General features: G+C 53.6%; 1 protein-coding gene across 4 annotated transcripts in view; it reads left to right on the top strand.

The window, feature by feature from the left end:
* SPTB (spectrin beta, erythrocytic) overlaps positions 1-27,238 on the top strand; it is a 137,615-nt gene that overhangs the window by 107,132 nt on the left and 3,245 nt on the right. For 3 of the 4 annotated variants that reach the window (XM_015143891.3, XM_077941135.1, XM_077941136.1), the window contains 13 exons: positions 576-854; positions 1,461-1,591; positions 2,547-2,751; positions 3,016-3,390; positions 4,847-5,091; positions 6,246-6,384; positions 6,827-6,911; positions 8,037-8,233; positions 8,534-8,583; positions 9,083-9,158; positions 23,036-23,292; positions 26,638-26,811; positions 27,099-27,141. In XM_015143891.3, the coding sequence (XP_014999377.3) occupies positions 576-854; positions 1,461-1,591; positions 2,547-2,751; positions 3,016-3,390; positions 4,847-5,091; positions 6,246-6,384; positions 6,827-6,911; positions 8,037-8,233; positions 8,534-8,583; positions 9,083-9,158; positions 23,036-23,292; positions 26,638-26,811; positions 27,099-27,141 (2,256 nt within the window). Of the gene's footprint in view, positions 1-575; positions 855-1,460; positions 1,592-2,546; positions 2,752-3,015; positions 3,391-4,846; positions 5,092-6,245; positions 6,385-6,826; positions 6,912-8,036; positions 8,234-8,533; positions 8,584-9,082; positions 9,450-23,035; positions 23,293-26,637; positions 26,812-27,098; positions 27,142-27,238 lie in introns of those variants that run through there. The other variant, XM_077941137.1, reaches the window with a different exon arrangement.

The raw sequence follows: 27,238 nt of genomic DNA, 5'->3' as shown, positions 1-27,238 counted from the left end.
AAAAGATTTGAGAAATAGAAGTAGGGAAAAACGAAACAAAAGCTAAGACTGTAAACAAGGGGCTGCTGTCACCTGTTCTTTTAGATGGAAGGCGAAAACTGTGTCCACCTGAGCTGCCAGGTTGTGCGGATCCCACATAAATGATCCTGCATAAATCCTGCAAAAGCTGTTAGAACAAGGTATCAAAAAGGCCATTTTTCTTTTCCTTCCAACACATACACCTAAGGAATCAAGCTCTGCTGAAGCATAGGAAGATAGGGGACAGTCAAGAGTACAGGCTTCTGGGTCAGGTGGAGCTGTGTTCAAATCCGGCTCTGCCACTGAGTGACTTCACTGCTGCATGCCAGTTTCCACATGCTTATCTCAGCAGGCCACCTGAGGGTGCAAGAATGGTGCACGTGAGGTGCTTAGCAGCCTGCAAGAGGTCCTTGGTAGTTCTTATCGCCATCACCTGCTCTACTCTAGCAACAGGGGGTGAGAGGGACCAAGGGTGTCAGAGCTATGCTGCCACTGCAGAAGCAGCCTCCCCGCCATGGTGGGAAGGCCCTGCCCTGAGCTCTTCCTTCTGGCCACAGACACTGCAGAATGAGATTCTGGGCCATACGCCGCGGGTTGAGGATGTGCTTCAGAGAGGGCAGCAGCTGGTGGAGGCAGCGGAGATCGACTGCCAGGACCTCGAGGAGCGCCTGAGACACCTGCAGAGCTCCTGGGATAAGCTGCAGGAGGCAGCAGCTGGGAGGCTGCAGCGACTGAGGGACGCCAACGAGGCACAGCAGTACTACCTGGATGCGGATGAGGCTGAGGCCTGGATTGGCGAGCAGGAACTCTACGTCATCTCTGATGAGATCCCCAAGGTCTGTTCAGGCAGGGGATACCAGCCAGGGTGCCAAGGCAGAGAGGAAGAGTTGAGGTTGGCTGTCCGTGGGGAGCCTTGTGAGTCCAACTGCGTGAGGAGTGAGGCCAGGGGAGGGGCACGAGGAACCCACAGACTCCCTGCCCTCCCTTGGTGCCTGCTTGGACACACCCCTGCAGGGCACACGCTGCAGCCAGGTGCCTCCTGTTTGCCCACTTAGGTTTGCTCTAACCCAGGGGTTCTCTACTTTTCTTTGCCATGGATTCTGTACTGGTGAACTGCTATGAAAGAGATGGGGTGAGAGGTGACAGGTGGGGGTCTCTCAAAGCTGGAATGATATATGATGTTTTCATGGGGACAGGGGTTAGGGCACGAAAGGAAGGGTATATGTCAGATACAAATCGGGGGAGTCTGGAGAGGGAGGTAGGACACGGGCATTGCTGGGAAATCAGAAAGGCAGGAAGGGAACATGTGCGGCTCTCCTACGGGTGTCCCACAAGCCTGCTCCCCTCCTCCCTAAGGCACCTCCAGGAGCAGGGGCACAACTTGCCAAGGGAGGGATCATGGCCAGGCTGAGCTCTGGCGCTGACTGTCTGCTGCGTTCTAGGATGAAGAGGGCGCCATCGTGATGCTGAAGCGGCATTTGAGGCAGCAGCGTGCGGTGGAGGACTATGGCCGGAACATCAAGCAGCTGGCCAGCCGGGCCCAGGGCCTGCTGTCTGCAGGCCACCCTGAGGGGTGTGTGTGCCCCCTGGGCTGACTCGGTCAGGAGATGGGGATCAAGCCAGGGGCCCACCAGCCAATGTCCCTTCAGATTTAAGAGGAAAATGGAAACAGTTTTCACTAATAGGGCTGGAGAAAATTGCCGCAGGACTGGTGATGGATCCAATTTCATTTAATGCCTTGGTTTTGTGTGAGTCACTTCCAGCTGGGTCAACAAGGCCCTGGTTTGCAAAATGAAAAGAGAAGGGGTTAGCAAAACTACCCTCTTGGTGACCTGATAGCACCAATTTTCCAAAGGGTTACAATATGCTAAGGGACACTGAAGACTACTTTAGCTTTTCTTTTTATGGTCCAGAAGGTCTGCAGGACTTCACGGTCCAGACAGAACCACGATGTAGGAATGCAGGTGGAAACCTGTGCCCACCTGGGCTGTGAGGTTTTGTGGATCCTGCATACATGGGAACCCACTGGGCCACAGACCACACACTGCCCCCAGCCACAGCCCTGTCCTCAGCTGCCATTAAGGTGCCCACCACTGTGGGTCCTCAGCAGCCACCCCAGATTTTCCCCGGGACCCACACTGTCTGGGCCCCTAGTATGTCCTGTCCCTCCCTGGAGGGCTGAGCAGAGTTGTTGCTGCAGGAGCCCTGCTCAGGCAGTGCTGCTCCCCCAGCCTCTCTGGAAGAACAATGGAGGCATTCCCCATTTGCACTTGTCCCTGTAAGCTTGCCAGATTGAGGGGCACCATGGGAAGCACTCCTCCAGGACACAGTGTGTCATCCACTGAGGCTAGGGTGTGGCCCCTTCTCTCCCCAGATCTTCCCCGGCAAAGCCCCTGTCATTTCTCCAGAGCTTCACTCCCTACCTATCCCTGCCAGGGGGCTGTGGTCAGCATATGTTGGCTCCCCCGAGCCACTGCTCTGGGTTCGTGGCTGCTGTCTCTGAGGGCCTTCTTGGTTTTGAATTCCAGGGAGCAGATCATCAGGCTTCAGGGGCAAGTGGACAAGCACTATGCAGGGCTGAAGGACGTGGCGGAAGAGCGCAAGCGCAAGCTGGAGAACATGTACCACCTGTTCCAGCTCAAGCGGGAGACTGACGACCTGGAGCAGTGGATTTCAGAAAAGGAGCTGGTGGCCTCTTCCCCGGAAATGGGGCAAGACTTTGACCACGTGACTGTGAGTAGCCACAGCTCCTGCTGTCTTTGTCTTTCTCTAATGCAGTAGACGCAGCCAGCCCTCACTCGAGACACACAGAGTGCTGCGCAGGATGCGACTTCCCCAGTGTGAGGTGGGACCCGCAGATGGGGCCTGCCCTGGGGAAGGTGTGACAGTGTGGCTCCCGGTGCTGCAGTCACTGCCTGGGAATGTCTTCCGCTAAGCTGGTGACACCTATAACCCCTCTGCACCCCATAACCACATTTCTGTCTGCCCCACACCCAGCTTCTGCGGGACAAGTTCCGGGACTTTGCCCGGGAGACTGGGGCGATTGGGCAGGAGCGGGTGGACAACGTGAATGCCTTCATCGAGCGACTCATCGACGCGGGCCACAGCGAGGCGGCCACCATCGCTGAGTGGAAGGACGGGCTGAACGAGATGTGGGCAGACCTGCTGGAGCTCATCGACACGCGTATGCAGCTGCTGGCCGCCTCCTACGACCTGCACCGCTACTTCTACACGGGTGCCGAGATCCTGGGCCTCATCGACGAGAAGCACCGCGAGCTGCCAGAGGACGTGGGGCTGGACGCCAGCACGGCGGAGTCCTTCCACCGGGTGCACACGGCCTTCGAGCGGGAGCTCCACCTGCTGGGTGTCCAGGTACCTTCAGCCACCCACCTGCTACCAACTTCCAGGAGACCCGGGTGTCAGTCCCAACCTGGCTGTCAGCGGGGAAACCTCTAGGATGGGTGCCAGGAGGTTTCGCCTCCTTAGACAGCCAGGAGCTCAGGGCAGGGAGCAGTGGCTTTCAGATGTTCCTTAGCTTCAGAAGTCGTTCTTTAAACTGAATCCTCACAAAAGGCCGATGCATATAATACTATACAGTGCAGTTTCTCCAGTTGTACAGTATTATTAGTGAACACATGCACAGCACTTTTCTAGCACCAGGTGCTTTTCTGAGCAATGTATGTAGCCATTGGACCCTCAAGGCCATCCTCTGAGGCAGCTGCTAATATTCCCTGCACTTTGCAGATGAGAAAAGGGAGGGGTAGAGGGCCCATAAGTTTCCCAGGAACATGTGGGTACACAGTAAAGCCAGGGCTCAGACCCTGGCAGTTTAGCTATAGACCCCACACACTTAGCACCAGGCACTTCAACCTTTCCACATGGGAGCTGCAGAGCCCCCAAGTTCTACTGTTCAAACCCCTGCCTTCCCCGGCAAAGCCCCTGTCATTTCTGCCCTCCACAGATCCCTAGGGTCCCCCAGAGCTTGGTATGATAGAAAGGGCAAATGCAAGGTGGCCCCTGTTGCTGAGGGCTCCCCCAGCTTCCAGTGCAGCAGGGAGAGGTAGGCTGGCTGTGCAATCCCAGACCAGCCCCACGGAGGTTGGGGACAGAACACCAGGGTACACTGGGCCCCTGGTTCATCCAAAAGGGGATCTCTTAGGGATGTGTCCTCCAGCTGGAGTGGAGGGCCTGGTGTGTGGCTGTTGCATTTGGGGATGCCAGGGCCCCTGAGATAGATGTAGTCCCACTGAGGTCTTAGGAGTGAGGTGTCACTGTCTCCGGGGCCAGCCTCAATCAGGGGATCTGGTGCAACCCCTTCCTTAGAGAGGCAGCACACAGAGTGGTTAAGAATGAGGACTCAGGAGCACGGTGCAAATCCCAACTGTAGCCCTTTACTAGTTTGAGGGACCCTGGACCAGTTACTTAGCTTCCCTGTGCCTCGTTTTCCCCATCTCAAAAATAGCAACAGTAATAGTACCTCGTTCATGGGTTTGTTGGAAAGATGAAGAGAGTTCATCAATAGAAAGTGTTTAGAACAGTGCCTGGTACGTAGTTCCTCTCATTAGTGTACTGTTGAGGAGATCAAAGGGCACGGAGTTCCTCTCACTCCCAAACCTTCACAAAGTTCAAGAGGTATCTTGGGTAGGCAGAAGTGTCAAAGCAAGGAGCCTTCTCCTATAGCACCCCCTGGGTGGAGGCTGAAGATCCTAGCTTCCAGCAGTGCCCTGAGTTGGTAGGCCAGGAGAATGTAGCTGCCCTTCCAGTCCTAGGACCACAGCACCTAGGGAACGATGTCCAGGGAACAATGTCTGGTTTTGCCTGACCACAGGTGCAGCAGTTCCAGGACGTGGCCACCCGTCTGCAGACAGCATATGCTGGGGAGAAGGCAGAAGCCATCCAGAACAAGGAGCAGGAGGTGTCTGCCATGTGGCAGGCACTGCTCGATGCCTGTGCCGGGCGCCGGACCCAGCTAGTGGACACGGCGGATAAATTCCGCTTCTTCAGCATGGCCCGTGACCTCCTCTCCTGGATGGACAGCATCATCCGGCAGATCGAGACCCAGGAGAGGCCCAGGTGAGGGGAGCGTCCTTGAGGCAGAGGCAGCTCCTCTCCAGGCCAGAGGATCCCGGCCAACCAGGGTGCTGCACTGGGGCTCGTCCCTGGAGGGACAGTCCTGGATTATTGGTCCATGAAAATCCCTGGGGGACACTTGAGGCCTGAGGCTGGATCTAGGCAGAAATGGCCTGGCTCAGCTTCCACTGGGAGGACCAATCGTTTCGGAGTCAGGAGAGTCCTGGGTGTAGAGAGAGAGACATCTGTCATTCAGGTTCTCCAATGGGCACAGTGACCATGGCTGTCAGTGAAAATAAGCAACTCACATGTCCAAAGCTGGGTAGGTCTAAGATTGCGCATTCTTCTCCTAGCCCTGGGATGTGAGGGGGCCCTTCCCCCGAAACTCAGGAAGAAGCTCATTGTCCATGAGAGGAGGAGTCAGGCATTGGGCAGTGAGAGCCCCTGCAGAGATCAGACCACTCTGCCCAGTCTGTGCAACTTCATCAGTTATTGCTGATCCATCTCCATCCTTCTGCCCCTACAGTGTCTGTCCTGATGGTCTTACTTTAAACATTCTTACAGAGATATAACTCCCATACCACACTTCATCCATTTAGTGTGTATCATTCAATGGTTTTTAATATATTCGCTGTTACACAACTATCCCCACAATCTAAGGTTAGAAGATTTTCATGACTCCGTCCCTATTAGCAGTCACTCCCCATTCCCCTCTCTTCCCAGTTCCTGGAAACCACTACATGACTTTCTATCTCTCTAGATTTGCCTATGCTGGACATTTCATATAAATGGAATAATACAATATGTGGTCTTTTGTGACTGACTGCTTTCCCTTCATATAATGTTTTCAAGATGCATCCATGTTGTAGCATCAGTCAGTACCCTATTCCTTTTTATTGCCCAGTAATATTCCCAGGCTTCTTTGGGATTTCTGTACCCACTGCCCATGCTCTGGCCACTGAGCAATGGGAGATACTAGGGCATCTGTGTTCCTGCTGGGACTGGGCTGGCGGAGGACCCCCTGGCTGGCCAGAGAGAGAGGAGGGAGCAGGGTCTGACTCCCACAGGCACGGGGAGGTGGGCCCCTCTGGTTGGGACACAGAGGCAGTCCAGAGTGACCCAGAGTTCCCTTCTTCCCTTGTCCTCCTGTCCCGCAGGGATGTCTCCTCTGTGGAATTGCTCATGAAGTATCACCAGGGCATCAATGCAGAGATTGAAACCCGGAGCAAGAACTTCAGTGCCTGCCTGGAGCTTGGCGAGTCCCTGCTGCAGCGGCAGCACCAGGCCTCAGAGGAGGTGAGGGGACGGCAGGGATGGAGGCGAGCCAGGCAGCCTCCTGGGAGGGAGCTGAGAGCTGCAGCTTTTCTGAGGAGCTTGTCTTGCTCTCACTCATAGAGATCAGGGCTGCACACAGGCCTGGGGATTGCAGCCCCAGCAAGTACACTCCCTGCCTTAAGGAGCTGGCCACTCAGTAAAGCAGAGCAGGCTCATAACCTGCCTAACACCCACAGGTGCACACACTTTGGAGGTGGTGACCTCCTTTGATAGGAGAGGCACATGGGCCTCAGAGAGGTTAAGTAACATGCCCCAGGCCGCACAGCTGGCAAGTAGCTGGGCCAAGACTTGAAGCCAGGACTGTAGAACCAAACCTGGCATTCTTTGCAGGACCCATCTATGCACTGCCTCAGATGGGGAAGGGTTTGCCAGGCCTGAACTTTTCTCCCTTTCCTCCCCGTAGATCCGCGAGAAACTGCAGCAGGTGACGTCTAGGAGGAAAGAGATGAATGAGAAGTGGGAGGCCCGCTGGGAGCGGCTCCGCATGTGTGAGTAGAGCCCCGGAGGCAGGGCCCGGGGGCAGGAGTACCCCCGCTGGAGTAGGGGAATAGGGAGGTGCCACCATGGGTGGATTTTCACTACTGTCTAGAGAGGAGCCCCCCACAGCACTGCTCTTCAGCAAAGCTCTGGGGCCAGGGGCCTCAGCCGTCTAGGCAGAAGGCTGGAGTGGACACGCTGCTGGAAGCCTCTAACCAGGCAGCTGCCCCCACTCCCTGCACATCCTCTGCCCCACTTGCCCCCAGCCTCATGCCCAGGCTGGTATGCCTGCAGAGCTATGCCCTGGGGGAGGGGTTGAGGGTTGGGGGAGGGGTTGGGGTCTGGGGGAGGGGTTGGGGTAAGGCTCTCATGAATCCCAGACATTCCTCCTGAGGAATATCAAGCGTAGAGGGGGCTCTTCCTCCTTCAGCTGGGTGCTGATGAGAGGTGGGGAAAAGCCACCACTCAAGGAGGAGTTGAGAGCCAAGAAGCGCCAACTGGTCCTCTGGCCACTCATCCAGCATCATGTGAGACAGCCAAGGGCTGGGAAGAATGTTCAAGGCAGAAGACTCCTTCTCAGAGACATCTAAAATACATTTTGTTTTCAAAATAGGGTTCTAATTAGTGAAAAATATAATTTAAAAAATATAACTATTGGGCCAAGCATGGTGGGATGTCTATAATCCCAGCACTTTGGGAGGCCAAGGCAGGAGGATTGCTTGAGCTCAGGAGTTTGAGACTAGCCTGGGCAACATAGGGAGACCCTATCTACAACAACAACAAAAATTAGTTGGGTGTGGTGGTGCACACCTATAGTCCCAGCCACATGGGAGGCTGAGATGGGAGGATCACTTGAACCCAGGAGGCTGAGGCTGCCATGAGCCATAATCACATCACTGCACTCCAGCCTGGGTGACAGATTGAAGCCCTCTCTCTGAAAACATATAACCATTGTGAAGCTAGGTTAGGGGCCCAGTGTGGAATGGGGTGGCTGCAGGCAGCAAGGGTATCCATGTGGTTTAGGGACACCTATTCAGGCCACCAGCCTGACCACTGGCCCTAATCAGGAGTGAGCAGTTGGGTGCTAACAGGCCCTGGGCCTTGTGGGGGGGTCTGTGTCCTGTTCCCCCTGGCAGTGCTGGAGGTGTGCCAGTTCTCGAGGGACGCCTCTGTGGCTGAGGCGTGGCTGATCGCCCAGGAGCCCTACCTGGCCAGCGGGGACTTTGGACACACAGTGGACAGTGTGGAGAAGCTCATCAAGAGGCACGAGGCTTTTGAGAAGTCCACGGCCAGCTGGGCAGAGCGCTTCGCTGCCCTGGAGAAGCCTACCACGGTGAGCAGGGAACAGTGCTGGGAGGCTCAGGAGGGTGGCAGCTATGCCCTCATGTCAAGAACTCCAGGCCAGTTGTTAGGTAGTTAGAATGGTGTGACAGGCTTGGCCAGCAGGGACAATGGGAAGGAAAGACAAGTGGCAGGAAGTACTGACCTCCGAATGCAAAGGACAGAAGGGGCTGACTATAGAAGGAATGAACGCCAGGGCGTGTGGGGGTGCAGGGCCACGTCCAGGGAGGTCATCTGAGAACACAGCTCGCCTCTGTGGCTGCTCTGACCCCTGGGCCTTCTCCTCCTCTAGCTTGAGCTGAAAGAACGCCAGATTGCAGAGAGACCCGCAGAGGAGACTGGGTGAGTGGTGGCCGTGTGTCCGGGGAGCTGAGTGTTCTGCCAAGTGGGAGTAGGGGGTGCCTTTCATCAGAAACCTGACATTGGGACCAGTTGCATTTGACCTCTCACAGTGGGCACCCTTGTCAGGAAGGCCCGGAGTGCCTGAGCATGAGGGCAGAGGAGCTTTGCTTCCCCAGTCACGGGCGGGCTGAAGGCCTGGTGCAGGAGGAGGGGGCCGGGAGCAGTGGCTGCCAGGTGAGGCCCTGCCTTGGAGCCACCTGAGCACGGGGCCCCACAGCCTGTGCTGCCTGGAACCTGGCTCCCTTCTGAAGAATCTGCCTTGGCTTCTCCGAAGAAGTCTCTGGGCGGCTCCTTGCCGAGCACTGTCCAGGCTGCCGGCTGACTGGATGGGGAGCTATTTGGAGCTTGCTCCCTGTGGGCGTGGGTGAAAAGTTAGGCCTTGCAGGAGGCACTGGCCTCAGAGGGGTGCTTGTTTTTAAAGAGACTGTGTCTTCCTTAGGCCTCAAGAGGAGGAAGGCGAGACAGCAGGGGAGGCTCCGGTTTCCCACCATGCGGCCACTGAGAGAACGTCCCCGGTCAGTCTCTGGTCTCGTTTGTCTAGTTCCTGGGAGTCACTGCAGCCAGAGCCCTCTCACCCCTACTAGGCTCAGCCCAGGTGAAGGCGAGATGAGCTGGCGCAGCCCCGCCCTCCATCCTGCCCACATCCCTGCAGCCACCTCCCAGCAGAGCAGGCTGCGTCCTCATTCAGGTGTTCCGCATGAGAGTACTGGCCTTCTCCACTCCTCCCCTCAGCGCAGAGGAAACAGGCCAGCCCAGTGACATGACATTATTAGTTTGGTTTTATCTAATAAATTTTATTGTATAAATATATCACCATTTACATGAGGGGAAACACTAGCCAGAGATGATTAGTGCATTTCTGTACCATCCTTTCCATTTTCCAACTCCTTCCTCTAGGCAGTACTCACCCCTGCACCCACACCTACACACATGCACACGCACACACACATGCAGGTGCACACACACATGCACACTCACCACACCCCCATACACACACCTCACGCACAACCACACACCCACATACTCATGCACATATGCACACACCACACCCACCCACTTGCACACGCAACACACCCCACACACGTACACACTCCTACACCCCACACACGTACACACTCCTACACCCCACACCCCACACCCCACACATATCCACATTCACACCCACACACACGTACACACTCATACACACACCACACCCCCACACACATCCACACACACCCCCACACACGTACACACTCCCACACACACGTACACACTCATACACAACCACACCCACACACATCCACACTCACACCCACACACATACACACTCATACACACACCACACCCCATACACACATCTACACTCACACTCCCACACACGTACACATACACCACATCCCCCATACACACTCATACACACACCCCCACACACTCATACACACATACACACTCATATGCGCACACCGCACCCCCACACACACTCATACACATACATACACACTCATACACACACCACACCCCACACATCTACACTCACACTCCCACACACGTACACATACACCACATCCCCCATACACACTCATACACACACCCCCACACACTCATACACACATACACACTCATATGCGCACACCGCACCCCCACACACACTCATACACACACATACACACTCATACACACCACAACCCACACACACATCCACACTCCCACCCACACACGCACACGCTCATACACACCACACCCCCACACATCCACTCACACCCACACGCAATACACATATACACACACCACACCCACCCACATGCACACACACCACACCCCCCACACACGTACACATACACCACATCCCCCATACACACTCATACACACACCCCCACACACTCATACACACATACACACTCATATGTGCACACCACACCCCCACACACACTCATACACATACATACACACTCATACACACACCACACCCCACACATCTACACTCACACTCCCACACACGTACACATACACCACATCCTCCATACACACTCATACACACACCCCCACACACTCATACACACATACACACTCATATGCACACACCGCACCCCCCACACACACTCATACACACACATACACACTCATACACACACACCACAACCCACACACACATCCACACTCCCACCCACACACGCACACGCTCATACACACCACACCCCCACACATCCACTCACACCCACACGCAATACACATATACACACACCACACCCACCCACATGCACACACACCACACCCCCCACACACGTACACATACACACCACACCCATACACATCCACACACACGTACACACACCACACCCCCCCCACACACACGTACACACTCGTACACACACCACACCCCACACACCCACATGTACACACCACAACCCCCCCACACACACGCACACACACATCACACCCCCCCGTACGCACACCCGCACTCACACACAGACACACACCACTCGACTGTCCCATCCCACCTGCCCCACTGCGGGCATCTTCGGTAGTGAAGTGGGGCTGCCCATCCTTGTAGGCTATTCCTTCCCCCTATGCAGAGCCCTCTCCTCTTTCCACAGACCTCGCCTGAGGCCTGTGGGTCAGTGAGTCTGGATATGGAGCTGGTTCTGGGACAAGAACAGACTTGAAGGAAGTCTGCAAAATTGAAGAGAATCCCAGGGCTTTGAGTAACAGGGGTCATCCCCCCAACTTGTAGGAAAGGAGGATGAGCCAGAGGCCTGGCTCAAGGGACAGGGAGAGCCCAAGACAGCAGCTACCAGAGGCCTAGGGCATGTGCCTCAGAACCTTACCTGGAGCAGGCCCCTTAGGACCCCATGGGGTCTGTGCAGGGAGGTTGGGAGGCTGTCACCCAGGCTTAGGGATCTGCTCTGGGGAGCAGCTGACCGAGAAGAAAGCAAGAATTCAGCACACAGCTTGCATGGCTTCCCCCTGCATGTCCCCGCTGTGGCAGGATGCACCGGGGGTCAAGGGAGCCACAGATCCTTCCTGCAGTCTACCTCTCCAGGTGCCCGGTGAGCCTGCCTGAACCTGGGGGTGAGGTTAGGAAGACAGGCATTCCAGATGGAAGTTTCTGGTACACCAGTCACCCCCAGAAACATGTACAAACAGTGAGGCCTCCCTTTTTCAACCCTTCTCACCATCTGAGGGAGATGCCCTCCCCAACTCCCCCTCCCCCCGTTCTCCCCCCTCCCCGTTCCCCCTCACCCCCCACACACACCCCTCTGTGGCCTCCAGCCTGGCCAGAGGCCTCCCTTTCATAGCTGCACCAGCCCACCATGCCCAGCAGAGGGCACTGCTGGGCTCCTGCTGAAGGGTCTCTCCCAGAAGTTCCCTCTGAAGCTCCAGGTGTGGCATGTGGGGTCTCGCCTCCCTGTCTGTGGTGGACTGCGTCCCAGCCCCTTTTTCCCAGCAACAGCCCCTGCCGGAAGGAGAGCAAACTCTGGGGGCCCGGCATAGACTGCGTACACGGGCTGGGGCTGTCCCTGCGCCCTGCGCCCTGCCCCCGCCTGCTTCTGCCGTGCGTCCCTGTGTGTCTGCATGTGGCAGTGTCCCGGTGTGCGGGCTCCTCGGTGAGCACCAGAGCGACTCCATCCATTGTCTGTGTCATGTGTGTCCGTGCAAATGTAATTACTTGTGCATCAGAGCCGCCTCCAGCCAACACCTGAACGTCACCGGGTTGGGGGGAATAAAACCTGTTTGGACCTGATGATCTCTTTGGGGGAAGGAGTGAGCCCACATTCGAGACCCCTTCCGGAGAGCCAGCCACTCCAGCAGATGAGAAGACTGGACTGTGCCCGGTGCCGGAAAGAAACCAGATGGTGACTCAACACCAGACCCAAGGCCTCATGCACAGATTTCCTGCTGCTGCTGTCTTCTGAGCCCTTTGTTAAGTTTTCATGGGGATCCATGAACCTCAGAGGTATTAGGCCCTCCTAATACGCCATCCGAATTCGATGCGAGAAAGAGGAGGACACAGCCTGTTGGGAAAGCCCAACCTGGCTCTGGAAGAGTCCTCGCAAGCCCAACGGCCGGTCCCTCCAGCCTGCCTGGCCGGGACTACCCCTTCACAGAACCGCAGGCCTCTCCCAGGGAGCAATGACCAATGGCTGCGCCTCCCCTCTGGGATAGGCCTGGGGGACGGTGGCTCTCCTGCTGGTCCTCTGTGTGTGGTCTGGTGTCAGTGCCCTATAGAATAGATCCATGCGGTGTTGCTTCATGTACAACCCCTCACCGTGCATGTCGGCTTCCTGCTGGGGGGAACTGATGGGAGTGGACCAGGCACCCCTGCTCCTGTCTGGACAGCTGCACACCACAGGGCGGCACCCCTCCCCAGTCCTACCCTTCCCTGTGTGTGTGTGCACATGGTGACTGGAGCTGCCATCCCACACATCAGCCTCTTTCTCAAGCACATCACTGCACGGTCCCACCACCTTCCCTCACCTCTTGCCTTTTCACATTAGAGCGTGTTCTGGTAAAGGCCAATACGTTCATAAAGGTAAGTGCATAGGAGGCCAGGCAGAAGAAACGAGACCTCACTCACAAAAGACAAAACTGCTGGAGGGGAAGTCAGGACATCTGGGTTCTAGTCCTCAATTCTGTTGGAAACTTCCTGCATGATTTTAGATAAACCACCTAATCCCCTGAGTCTCCATGCTCTTATAAAGCCTTCTCTGGAGAATTACCGAAAGTCTGGAACATTCCTGTATGTCAGCAATTTAGCAAATTATAGGGAGGGGCTGGGAGAAGTAGTTTTCACCACTTTCCTCTTGCCTGGTGCTTAGTGCTATGGTACCCAGCTGGTCTCAGGTACCCACTGGTGTAAGACGGGAGATGGGAAAGAAGAAGTAAAGGGCTAGGGTGTTTGCCTTTGTCCCTGTGGGGGAGTAGAGGCGGGGCTGCACCTCTGCTACGGTCAGGATAGTGCCCTGAAGGAGGCCCAGGTCTGCCAGGAAACCCTCGGCAGTGAGCAGGCAGACCTGCTCAAGACTGAGCACCTCCCTTTCACCTGGGGCTGTGGCCCTGGGAAGGACTTGGGGGTCCTGCTGAGCATCCCCCACCTCCCGGGCTCAGGGTGCCTCAGAAGCCCCAGTGTAACATGTGTGGTGAGAGGCTGCTTTCTCCTGGGAGGGAAGGAGGCGGATTGCATGGAGAAGAAATGGTATTGAAGATGCTGCAAGTCCCCCCAGGCTAAAGGTCCCCAGTGCACAGCCCTGCGTATCTTCCTGTCCCTTGTGCCTGATTCTGGTTTGGGAAGTGAAGCGGGAACTGCTCTGAGAACTCCCTCAGCAGGGCTGCGGTGACGCCATGTGTGACGTCCCTGAAAGGGATTGGTGCTCCTAATCGCCTTTGCTAGGGCTCACTGTGTGGGATAAACATACCCTGCCTGCCTCCAAGCCCCAAGGCTAGATCCAGGCTATAGTGCAGAGGGACCCCGGGATGCCAGGCCACTCCAGAAAGCAGCTGCTGGGTGCCCCTCATTATCAGCCTTCTCATCAGGAAGTCAGGGAAAGCTGTCTTCCCCAAAGGCAGCTCACAGATGCCCTTCTTGCGCGAGGCCTTCCAGCACCGCCTGTGCAGCCAGTGACCATGGAGAAAGGGCCTGAGCATCTCGCTAGGGCTGAACATGGAAGCTGAGACTCCTAGGTCCCTTGCTTCTCCATTCCCATAGAATTAAAGGTTTATGTGGCTTCAGGGAAGTAACCAGCACTTACGAACATGAGGGGCTGAGCAGGTACTGGACTTGCAGCCAGGACCACCTCTTGGCCGGTGTCTGGCTGGCTAGCTCCAGCTGCTGCTGCCCCTTGGCAACCTGGGCACCTCCCCCAGCAGCAGCCTCCCTGGCAGGCAGCCAGGAGCTTTCATCAGCGGCCAGCGGTGGGGCTCTGACGTCCTTGGATGGAAGAGATGTGGGTGTGGAGACAGCAGCTGTGTTTCTTCTCGCCTGAACCAGCTCTCCCAGTCTTTCCTTCTCCTCCTGCTGCTCTTTCAGACATTTTGCAGCGAATGCAAATCTTATGTTTGTTGGTAATGGGCAGACCCAGCTGGAAACAACGTCAGTTTTCCCCAAAACCTGGGCGTGTTCCTGTCTACCCAGTATGCCTGAGTCAGTGTGGCAGGGGTGTGTCTGCCTACACTCTGGCACTGCGCCTGTCTCCCTGGAGAAACCTGCTGTAGGCTCTTTCTGGACACCTGCCCGCTGCTGGGCATGTCCCTTTCTCTTTGCTGTGGTCAGATTTAATATTCCTGGCCCCTCTGCTCTAAAGACTCTTCCTAAATTATTTCTTTCAGGCTGTGTTTCAGAACATCCTAGATACTAATGGCCTCAGGATGAGACTCAGTAAACATTGGAGGCATCTCAGAAATGGGTTTGAAGTGGACGACGTGACCACTGGGTGGCAGATATCGATGGGGGAGTCAGTGTCTTCTAGCTCTCTCTAGTCTTTCAAATGCTGAGTGGCTGGCTCAGGACCACTGAGCGACTAAGCAGTCATCAGCTCCTCCAGGGCAGGGACCTGAAGAGGTCACACAGGTGGTGGGCATGGTGAAGACAGCTCCTGAGGAAGCCTCATTCTCTTCTCACGCCCTGGTGACAGTGGACCAGGTTTCTCCTCCCCTGCACACTGCCATTCCCCTTCCCCTCCATTTGCTTTACCGGGTGCCCTTCTGCCCTACATCCCTTCCTGTCATCTTGGCCAGGCCCCCCAGTTGCCGTCTCAGACAGCTGGACTCTGGGGTGCAGTGTTGCACTGGACTGCTTTCCTACCCAACTTCTCATAAGAGCCCCTCCCCATCCCTTGGCCTGCAATCCAGGGGACTCCTCACCATGCATCCCAGCCTCAGCTCCCCGCCCTGGTTCTTTCCCCCTGTTCAGCAACAGCCTCTGCTTTCTCCTTTAAGGCATCTGTCTCTGCCTACCTTAAGTTGCCATCTCTTCATCTGTTTGGCTGCCCTCAGCTCAACAAACAATTTCTTTTTCTTTTCTTGCAAACAACTGTCTTCTGAACAGCCTTTCCAACCCACCCAGTGACAGCCCTTCTCACCCAGAGGACAAGAGCTGAGACATCAGACATTGGGCGAGGGCAACACTTCTTGGCTGCCTGCTCCCTGCACCCCACAGTCACCAGCACTCTTTGGTTGCCTAAGGCATCTAGCAGGGGGTCTTGTTTGGCCCCAAGCCCCTCTTCCAGCTCTGGCATGATTATGCTGCCTCTGTCAATCAGCCATGTGTTTTGCATAAGCCAAGGTCATCTCATTTAGACTGCAAACCCCATCGGACAGGTGCTTTCCTCTGGAGTGAGGATACAGGTCTCCCCTCTTGCAGCAGGATTTAGTAAGAACACAGAGTTTGGTGCCAGACAGACCTGCATCTTCAACGTTCTTCACTAATGTGTGACTATGGACAGGTCACTCATTCTTTATGACCCCCAGTTTCCTTCGTCTGTAACACGGGGGGTAATAACTACCTGCCTTGTAGAGAGGCTGGGAGGATTGGAAGAGACGATGTAGGTAGAGTAGCTGGTACCTAGTAGGTGATCATTTAAGTCCCTTCATTTTCCTCCATCCCCTACCTCAGTCCTTCATCTCTTAAAAGCATGTGAATTCTAACATGAATTCAGTCATGGCACGATGCATCCCATTGCTGCAGTCAGTCTGTTTCTGGGGTGCATCCTCAGGCCCTAGTTCTCATTGGCGTTACCTTTAGAGAGACCTTGTTGCCTGTGTTCTTTGCTTGTAAATGCATCCGGGTTCGCTGAGCATCTTCAGAACCTCTGAAAGACCCTGTGGTCCCCAGCCAGGTTGTGTTTCTCCTGGGAGCCTGAGGAGTTTGTCGTCTGTGTGCGGTCCCCTGCGCCACCTGCTGGCTGAGCTTGGACATACACCTTCACCTCCTTTGGCCCAGAGAAGACGTTTACCCATCTGCCCATGTCCCTGGCCTGTTTTGCACATCCTCTGTGGAGACCCCAACCCCCTACCTCCCCCACCCAAGCCAGTTTCCTAGCAAGGCAGGACACTAAAAAGTCAAGCTTACACAGACTCCTGCTTGACTTTGCAAGACTGCAAAGACCCGGAGATGGTCATCCCCCACCCATTGGGAGCCTGTGGCCTCTCCATATTGGTTTGACTACAATCCTGTGAGGCCCCAAAAGGGCTGTGCCCTCTTTTCCACTGATCCCTGTCAACCAGCAACCGATGCTGCCTGTCCCCTGCCCTCCTTTGACATTACGATCCCACAGCCAGTACACACAGCTCAGACACTTCCCCCTGCCTATTCCCCAAACCAGAGGACTAAAGGTAGTGCCTTCCCTTATTCAGCCCGCTCCCCAAGTCTCTTTCACCTCCACTTATGGTCTAGACTCCCTTGCTGCCCCCAGCTGGACACCCAGAATTTCTTCCAAGCAGCAGACTCTCCTCCTTCAGAGTGTCCCCTGCTCTGGTGGGTGACAGCCCTCAGTGGTGCAGGTGGAATCTGCATCTTCCTGATGACCTGAGGACTCCAGCACAGCCCCTGCCTTACAGCAGAGTTGGAAGGGAATCTCAGATCAGCTCCACCATACGTGGCGCCTTTGGGTAGAACCTGCCGGTCCCTCAGTCACACCTCAGCCACATGAGTAGCCAGCATTGACTCTCCTGGTCCTTTCTGTCCCCAGATCCCACCTCCTGTCAGTCAAGGCAGTCCCCACCTAAGACCATGGCCTACTTACAGGGGGGCAGCCAGAGAACCCTCACCTCAGCCCCTCTTATTAGCCCTAAGGCTCAGGGGAGGTGGGTCCGTCTGCCAAAGCACGCTGCTAGCCTGACCCAGGGCCCACAGTTGGCATGGCTGGATGGTTCAGCTGGTCAGCTGGGAGGTCCTTGATGGATCTGGCCTAGAAAGAGGCAGGGCTGAGCCAACAGGACCACAGGCCTCCCACTGCAGGTTCGCAGCCAGGGGCTCACGGGTGGGTCCCTGCCCAGCTACTTGGCTCCCTGCCTTCCTGCACCACCTGCGGTGCCCTTTCCAATTTGAGAGGCATTGTGTGGATAGGGAAGCAGGGCCATGGATTCTTGCCCCAGCTCTGCTACTAACTTGCTGTGTGCTCTAATCTCAGCCATCACTGAGCTTTTCCGGAACCCAGTTTTCCTATCTGAGATAGGAAGGGCTGAATCCCATGACCCCAAGGCCTCTTTCCAGCTCTAGAATTCTGAGAATCTCTTTTCTCACAGGAGCTTCATCTACCCCATCCCCAGCCTCCCCCACCGGCTTCCCTGATAAGGCCCCCATTGTTGATTCTACCTACATACCCTTCCCAGAGGAATGGCTAGAAATAAAAGGCCCCAGAGAAATTCCTTATCTCTTATGAATTGCAAAAGATCTTTACATACACACTCACATGCTTGCAGGGCTGTGTCAGGCTCCCACACCTCCCCTCCCCCAAGAAAGGAGCCTGCCAGCAGCATCTGGCCGTCCCTCCAGCCTGCTCTCTGTTGTTTGAGCACTTTCCCTGGGCAGATGGGAACCCCAAGAGTAACTTTTTTAAAAATGGTCCTGCTTCAGAAAAGGATTTGACCTCTTGGATATGTATCTACATACAACCTTCCTCAAAGTCTTTTCTTGACAAAGCTGTGAGGTCTTTGTAAAATCCGCTTGTGAATTACCAGAGCCTTCCACTCAGCAGCACGCTGTTGTCTTGGGCCAGACCTGGGGACCTCTGCTTTTGGCTTCCGGGGCCCCTCCACCTCAGTGCCCCACTCCAAGCATTGAGGCAGGGCCTCAGGCCACTTCTGCACTGCCCTAAAGGGGTGGGGCCTCAGGCCCTTCTGCACTGCTTACCTGTTCGCATGGTTTCCCCTTCCTGTCTCAAGCCTCAGAATGTTCCAACCGAAAATGGCCGAGAAAGGAGGGGCTGAGGCCTTGCCTGCCAATGGCTGAGATTCCCTTTCCCCATTTCTCAGTCCTGAGCATCCACTACTCCAGGAACAAGAGGGTTTTTGAGATCCTTACACTAGCCCCACAGGACACTGGCCACAATAATTGCTCAGCAAAGCCCCAGGGAGGCAGGGGTGGATAGGGAGGGGTGAAGGATCATAAGAGAGCCAACATTTACAGACATGACCTCACTTTTAAAGGCTGCAAACCACCTGTGAAGTAGGTCACGGGCTCACTCCCACTAACTGAGTCAGGAAGGTTCTCTCCCTTCCCCCAGATGGAATTCAAGGGACTCTCACTCCAGACCTGTCTGACCCAACACCTGGGAAGGGGTGGGCTTCTTATGAGGCCCTCTGCTGGTGGTCCCGGATGGGAGAGCAGGAAGAGGGCTGAGGGAAGGGGCCAGCTCCGTCTGAGAGCTCATTGGTGTCTCTGCTCACAGGGCCTTCTAGAAATCCCTGTCCTCCTTCTTCCCTCACCCCAGCCCCTCTTGGTTCCTCCTCCTTGTACCCCTCCAGGGAGTTGGCCAGACTCCTGGGAGCTGAGGAAGGGATGAAAGGATTGTCCCCAAAGCCTCTCCCCCGTCTTCTGTACCCACCTTCATTACACCCCACCTTTCTCACCTGTGTCCGCTCCCCTCTCCCAGAGAGGAAGGGAAGCCCTGCCAAAGCCCAGTTCCTTCATCTCTCACCCTCATTCTTGGCCTTGGCCTTCAGGGTGGAGAGGACAGGATGCATTTTAAATTGTCTCTACAGGAGCAGTCAGGAACGCCAAATAAATCTTTGCATACATTGGAAACTCCCATTTTCCAAAGCCAACCTGTGCCCCGGTCATATAAGTTTTGATTGCACTGGCATGGCCTCTGAATGTCCCTGCCAAGGAATGTGGACCAGGCACCCATTAAGAGGAAACAGAAGAAAGATGGGATTAAGTTGGGAGTCAGCCCTGGCAAAGTCCATCTCTATTTTCAGAGGACAGTTTTCTAAAGGGAGGAAAATGGAATGGAAGTATAGGAAGAAAATGTGGACACAGAGGTCTCTAGCAAAACCAGTCCCAGGAGAGCAGAGCCTGGGTGAGAGGGGCGAACATGGCTGAGAGGGTCTGGCAAGCTTCCCTCCCTATATCTGCCGTGGCTGCTTCTCTGAGACCCAAGGGCAGGGAGAGCACTGATGGTAGCAGGAGCAACAGTGCAGCCCATGTCCCCTCCTCTGGAACCTACTCCCACCCCTCTTGGAGGAAAAGCAGGCCCTCCCCAGATGCATACCCAAGTCAGAGTGCAGGATCCACAGAAGGACCCCAATCCAGGCTTCCAGTCCCATCCCTGCCTCTCCTGCTCTTCCTCCTTGCTACGGTGATCCAGGCAGTGCTTTTGGGCCTCCAGATCCTTATGGTCAATGCTGGCTCATTGCAAACAGTCTAGGGTCCAAAGGCTGCCAGATGCATAGAGAGAAGAGTGGCCTGCCCACAACCCTCAGGGGCCACTAAGGTGGGAAAAGATGAACACCATAAAGGTGGGATAAAAGCTCAGGTCTGTCCATTTTGGGAGTGCATGTTCCAAACCGCCTCCTATACCTGTTAACCTTGTTGTTACCAGGAAATGCGGAGTCCTCAATTCTTGGTCTTACTTGGAAGAATTCAGCCAAGAGACCAAGTAGTAATGTAAGCAAAAGGTTTATGAAGGAAAATAAAGAGCAGCGATTTTATTTGTTTATTTATTTATTTATTTTGTGACAGAGTCTCACTCTGTCTCCCAGGCTGGACTGCAGTGGTGTGATCTCGGCTCACTGACTGCAACCTCTGCCTCCTGGGTTCAAGTGATTCTCCTGCCTCAGCCTCCCAAGTAGCTGGGACTACAGGCACGTGCCACAACGCCCAGCTAATTTATTGTATTTTTAGTAGAGACGGGGTTTCACTGTGTTAGCCAGGATGGTCTCCATCTCCTGACCTCGTGATCCGCCTGCCTCGGCCTCCCAAAGTTCTGGGATTACAGGCGTGAGCCACTGCGCCCGGCCTGGGAGTTTATTGAAGTAGACTCCAAGAGAGGAACCAGTGGGTCTGCTTGGGAAGCAGCAGTATTCAGAGCAAGAGTGAGGTAGCAGCAGAGACAGTACACTCCGAAAGATGAGGCAGAGCAGGCTGCTCAGAAGATGACCCAGCAACTCGAGAGTTCTGCCTTGCGGTTTTTAAGTTCCTCCACACACTCTTTAAGTTCCTGCCTCTGTCTCAAGTCTCTCCCTTTGTCTAATTCCCTGCCTCTGTCTTATGTCTCCATCTTTTCGCCCCACCTAGTTCCTGCCCCAGGTTTGTGGGACTCCCCCTTACTGTCTGCTGATGAACCTGCAGGGGCGGGTGTCGGATACGAATCCTACCGAATGGTGACGTTGCTAATTACTGCCACTCCAGGAAGGGTGTATATTGGTATTTATTGCACCTGCATATCTCGTAGGAATTTCTCCTTTGCCTTCTTTCCCTCCTTAGTGTGCAGCTGGCTACATTCCCACAGGTTAACTGCAGAGTGAGTGGTGACTGGGCGTCTTAAGGGGTGTCTTGCGGCATTCCTTCCTGCATAGATATTTCCCCTCCTCTCTGCTCATATCTAGCGTGAATGTTTTGGGTGGTCTCCGGGGTGTGAGACTTTCCAGACCTCCCTTTCTCAGGGGCTCCCCCTCCTACTCATATCTATCTGCCTACTCTGACAGTATAACCTTGGGCAAGTCATCGACCTCTCTGAGCATTGGTTTTCTCATTATAGACCGAAAGCGTTAGACTAGGTCAGTGGTTTCCAAACTTTCCCAGCCACAAACCCCTTTCTTTAAATGAAATCTCACTGGAATCCTAACATGTAACCTGTTTACTGAACGGTCCTAATTTGATGAGATACAAACATGACCAGTTTTATCTTTCTTGCAACCACTGCCTTCCAGCGTCTCCATTGAGTCCCCCTTCCCATTCCTAAGGCCACCTCAGGCAGACCCTGGTCACTTTCAGTGGATAAAAAGTCTACCCAGTTGTTTCAGTTTAAAGCTTCAATCTGATGTCCAACATGGGGCCCACATCCTCCCATCCTCCATCCCCTGTTTCGGGTTTGCCCCATGGTCTGAAGAACCCAGACCAGGGAGAACATGGTTTGCTCTCTCCTGGCTCCTTCCCGCTCCTCCCCTGCACTCTTCTGGACCTCTGTCTTCAGTTGTTGGGGCGGGGAGGAGGGAGCAGAAAAAGGACTTCCTTTTCTTACCTCCTGGCTAAAGATGTCCTTGGTGCTTCAGGCATCCAGCTGCTTGGGGGCCTTCCTACCTCTTGCTGAAAGGTGTTTAGCAGTCAGGCCTTTGGGACTGGGTCCTGGCCAGATGGCTCCAGCAAGGCTGCCTTCCTTGGTGCTCACTTGGCACGGAGGAGATCCACCCGTTCTTGTCCCACCTGGCAATGGGAAGCCGCTCCCTGCTGCCCCAACAGGCAAAAGGGCAGATCAGCAAGGTCTAGCATAAGGAGACACCCAGCCAGGGAATGGCAGGTCAGCTTCCCTTCTCATGGGCACCTGTACGTCATACAGTGAGTGGCACCATTGGAGGCCCCGCCCTTGACTTGGGCAGGGGCCAGGGATCCCCAAGTCTCCACAGGGAGGTGCAGGGAGGTAAAGACCACAGAAGTTCCCCAAGGCAGTGCCTCCTTACGAGGGGAATTCTCAGCTGCTGCGCATTAGGTCCCATGAAATGCTCAGTAAGAAATACCAATGTGCCGACCCCCAGGCCAGTTAACTCAGCATCTTGAGATGGAGCCTGAGAGTGTTTCTTTTAAAAGCACCTGAGGTGATTGCGGAAGGCAGCCAGGGTTAGGAACCACTGCCCTGTCCAAAAAGTTCTCACCCAATGATGGAGAGAGGACCTGTTAGACCTGTTGGCCAGGGAGGGTCTGGGTTCTCCCTTTGTAAGGTGGCGGGGGCAGACTTAGGACCTGGTACCCTTAGTTTTAGGGCTTTAGGCACAATTTGAAGGTACCAGAAGAGTTCCCATTCAACATTCTACTACAAGTGGTTGTCGAACTTGTCTTAGCAGCAGAATTTTCCTCATATGAGTGTCTGGCTGCAGCAAGGGGAGGGGCCAGAGCTTTGCCAATAGCATTGGAACCTGCCCTCCCTCACACCCCTTTAATGAAATAATCACTCAGGCCTCTTTGGCTCACTCTGAGAACCTTCCGTTGCTATGTTACATTGGAGAGAGGGGGCCACCGTGCAGCTCTCTGAAGGAAGAATGGGTGGAAATGGAGCCAGAAGCACAGGCAGAGTAGAGAAGCAAGTGGGCACCCATAGCAGGTTGTGGGAGAACCAGGGTGAGCCAGGAGGTGGGAGTAGAAAGGAAGTAGGCTTGGGGGTGCGGGGAGGGTGGCTGCTGACCTCCCAGTTTTGCTGAGAACAGCCATCTCTAGGCCAGAGTCCTCAGAAAGGTGTGCTCCTCCCTATGCCCTGAGCAGGGGGAAGAAGAGGGAACGTGGCCTCAGAACCTGCAGCAGCCACCACCGCCGGGGCAGCACGAGGATGGGCAGAAATCTGCTGGGGACGAGAGACCCGCCACGGAGCCCCTCTTTAAGGTCCTAGATACGCCTCTGAGCGAGGGTGATGAGCCTGCAACGCTGCTAGCCCCGCGGGACCATGGGCACAGTGTGCAGATGGAAGGCTACCTGGGCCGCAAGCACGACCTGGAGGGGCCCAACAAGAAGGCTTCCAACAGGTGAGCACGGGAGAGGCTGCTGGCTGAGGGGAGGTTGGACAGCTCCCAGGGATCTCTCTGCCAGCAGAGCCTCTGCCTCGGCCTGTGAGAGCTCCTGGGCACCCCCTCTGGGCCAGCCCCAAGGGCTACTTGGCATGATGGGAAAGCTCATCTCCAGTTCTGGTCCTGAGTTCAAATCTTATGTCTTCATGCAAGTTACTCAACCTCTTTAAATCGGTTTCCCCATTTGGAAGGAGAGGATGATGAGAACAGTATGTCTTTTCACTACAGATACTGTTCCTGGCACACAGTAGGTGAACACACTTGGTGAACACTAGCTATTATTATCCTGTTATCCCAGGGCTAGGGATAGGTAGCTCTAAAGGTTAGGTAGGTCTTGGCACTAACAACATCCTTGTTCGAGCCCCACTTTTTACCATTCTAGGCCTCAGTGTCCTCAGCTGTAAAATGGGAGTGATGGGGATAGGGCATGGCCTATTGCCTCCCAGAGGTCCCTTCCAGTGCTGTCATTTGGTGACTCTATGACCCCAAGGAACTGACTCAAAGGTTGTGTCCTTTCCTGACCCTGAAACAGTCATGCCCTTGGGTTTGGTCTATCTAGGGCTGTCTCTGTCTGGGGCCCCTGGGGGCCTCCTCTTTCTAGCAGCCGTCCAGGGTCCCAGGAAAATAGGGCAGCACCAGGAGGTTGAAGCCAGCCGTATTCCCAGGGACAGCTGGCAGCATGAGCATGCTGGGTGTATCTGGGGGACTCACGAAAGGGATTCCAAATTCCAAAAAGGAACCATTTGGGGGCCCAGTTGCCCTGAAAAGGTTTATTTGTTGCTTAAATGGACAGTCTACCCGGAAAAGAGAAACTAACATTTACTGAGCACCTACTATATGCTAGGCATTATGTTAGGACTGATAACATCTTCGCAACAATCCTGTGACATTGATGTTTCTCTTTTCCGTGGGGAAAACAGAGTCTCAGAAAGGTTAAGTCATTTGTTCAAGGCAAGCTCTTTCTCCAAAGACCCAGTTCCTTCTTAGTAACTGCCTTTCTGCTAGAGGAAAGATCCCTGAGCGCGGAGTGAGAAATGGGGCTTCGTAAAATGGCTTTTCAGCCAGCTTTGCATGGTCAGTTTCTCTCTCTGACCTTCCAGAACTTCCTCCCTATGAGCTCTACTAGTTTCCCCACCTTCCTGCCCTCAAAAGTAAGGGGGGAGAAGAGGGAGAGGAGAAGATGGGGACAGAGGAGGATGAAGAGGAGGAGGAAACAGAGTCTGTTACTGTAGAAATGTAGCAACATGCTTCCCATGTGTGAATGAAGAGGCTCGGGCCAGCCCACCTCTTCAGTTATGAATTTGATGCTCTCACCAAACATGCCAGTTGACATGAGCCCAATTTGTTTTTTTGTTTGTTCGTTTTTTTTTTTTAGACAGAGTCTCACTCTGTCACCCTGGCTCGAGTGAAGTGGCTCAATATTGGCTCACTGCAACCCCCGCCTCCCGGGTTCAAGTGATTCTTCTGCCACAGCCTCCTGAGTAGCGGGGATTACAGGCATGTGCCACCACACCTGGCTAATTTGTATTTTTATTTTGTTTTGTTTTGGGGTTTTTTTGGTATTTTTAGTAGAGACAGGGTTTTACCATGTTGGTCAGTCTGGTCTCGAACTCATGACCTCGTGATCCGCCCACCTCAGCCTTCCAAAGTGCTGGGATTATAGGCGTGAGCCACCTCGCCTAGCTGACATGAGCCCTATTTGTAAAATTTGCTCCTTTAAAAAGTTTAGTATGCTTGGCACATCTCATCAAAACAAAAAACAATCACCGACACAAAGACCTGTTCATTCCTTCACAGTTCTGTAGTGAGAATCAAATACGCTAATGGATGTAGAAATACTTCAAAAGTTAATTTTTTACTGTTGGTCTTAAAACGTAATAGTTCCACTTCTGTAAGTGTACTTCAAGGTAAGATCAGAATTACAGGCACAGATTTATGTGTAAGAATGTTCATCACATTGCTATTTAAATTATGGGCAAATTTTCCAGTATTATAAGGTTCATCAATAAAGGGATTGTGATAGGTTTCCACATAGCTACTCAAAATTATTTTAAGAAATATTTGAGGATATGGGCCAGGCGTGGTGGCTCAGGACTGTAATCCCAGCACGTTGGGAGGCCGAGGCAGGTGGATCACCTGAGGTCAGGAGTTCAAAACCAGCCTGGCCAATGTGGTGAAACCCCATCTCTACTAAAAATACAAAAATTAGCCGTGGCTTGTGCCTGTAGTCCCAGCTACTTGGGAGGCTGAGGCAAGAAAATCGCTTGAACCTGGGAGGTATAGGTTGCAGTGAGCTGAGATCGGGCTATTGCATTCCAGCCTGAGTGACAGAGGCTCAGCCTAAAAATATATATATAATATATAAATATTATATATGTTTATATTATATATTATATTTATATATTATATATAACATTTATATATTATATTACATTTATAATATATACATATTACATATATAACATTTATATATACATATATACATATATTATACATGTGTATGTGCATACATATATGTATATATACACATATATACATGTATATATGCATACACATATGTATATATACACATATATACATGTATATATGCATACACATATGTATATATACACACATATATAACATATATATTTAATATATATTTATATATTATATATAAATTTTTTATATTTTTTTTTTGACACGGAGTCTCATCTCTGTCACCCAGGCTGAAGTGCAGTGTCGGGATCTCAGCTCACTGCAACCTCCACCTCCCGGGTTCAAGCGATTCTCCTGTCTCAGTCTCCTGAGTAGCTGGGACTGCAGGCATGCACCAGCAAGCCCGGCTAATTTTTGTATTTTCAGTAGAGATGGGTTTTACAATGTTTGCCAGGCTGCTCTCGAACTCCTGACCTCAGGCAATCCGCCCGCCTTGGCTTCCCAAAGTGCTGGGATTACAAGTGTGAGCCATCGTGCCCAGCAAAAAAAGAAATATTTGAGGATATGGAGAAATACTCATGATTTAGTGTTACGCTTAGAAACAGGATATAAAATTGAATATATACATAACCAAGTTTTAGCTATCTGTGAATAGCAAAAAAAAAAAAAATGAAAATGTGAAGACTAGAAGGAACACATAAAATGTTAATAATAGCTAATTTTTTTGTAATGAAATTACATGCAGATGATTTTTTAACAATAAAACATGTTACTATGTATCAGAACAAACATGCTGTAATTTTGTTTTAATGGTGAAGCTATAGGAATTGACACCAGAGATGCCGTATCAGGATGCGGGTGACCTGCCTGTCTGCATCTTTGCAGGTCCTGGAACAACCTGTACTGTGTGCTCAGGAACAGTGAGTTAACCTTCTACAAGGATGCCAAGAACCTGGCCCTGGGGATGCCCTACCATGGGGAGGAACCCCTGGCCCTGAGACATGCCATCTGTGAGATTGCTGCCAACTACAAAAAGAAGAAGCATGTCTTTAAACTGAGGTGAGGCCTTCCTGGCCTTTGAAAGTTCAGGTTGATGGCTTGATTGGGCATTAGTGGCAGGGCAGAGGCCCTCTGTATGGGACCAGCTCCATGCCTGAGCTACTCCTCAGGGGTTTTTCAAATCAAAGAGGCTGATGGTCCAGACTTTGACCTCTCAGAAAGTGCTGGGCTGCCTGAGAGGGTTCTGGATCTTCGGCTCAGGGAATTGTGGCAGAGGCTGGGCCAGCCCTCTGCCCAGCGCCCCCTCCAAAGGTGTCTCCATGACAGGAAACCCTTTGTCCTCCTAGGCTGAGTAATGGCAGCGAGTGGCTCTTCCATGGCAAGGACGAGGTAAGCGCGGGCAGTCTAGCCCAGACCTGGCTAACAAAGGGGTAGGTGGAGGACCCCAGGCCGCTTGCCCTGGAGGCCCCCTCAGAAGGGGCAGTCC

Source organism: Macaca mulatta, chromosome 7, assembly GCF_049350105.2.
Source record: "Macaca mulatta isolate MMU2019108-1 chromosome 7, T2T-MMU8v2.0, whole genome shotgun sequence".
In the NCBI taxonomy this organism is placed as follows: domain Eukaryota; kingdom Metazoa; phylum Chordata; class Mammalia; order Primates; family Cercopithecidae; genus Macaca; species Macaca mulatta.
This window is presented reverse-complemented; position numbering and strand designations above follow the sequence as displayed.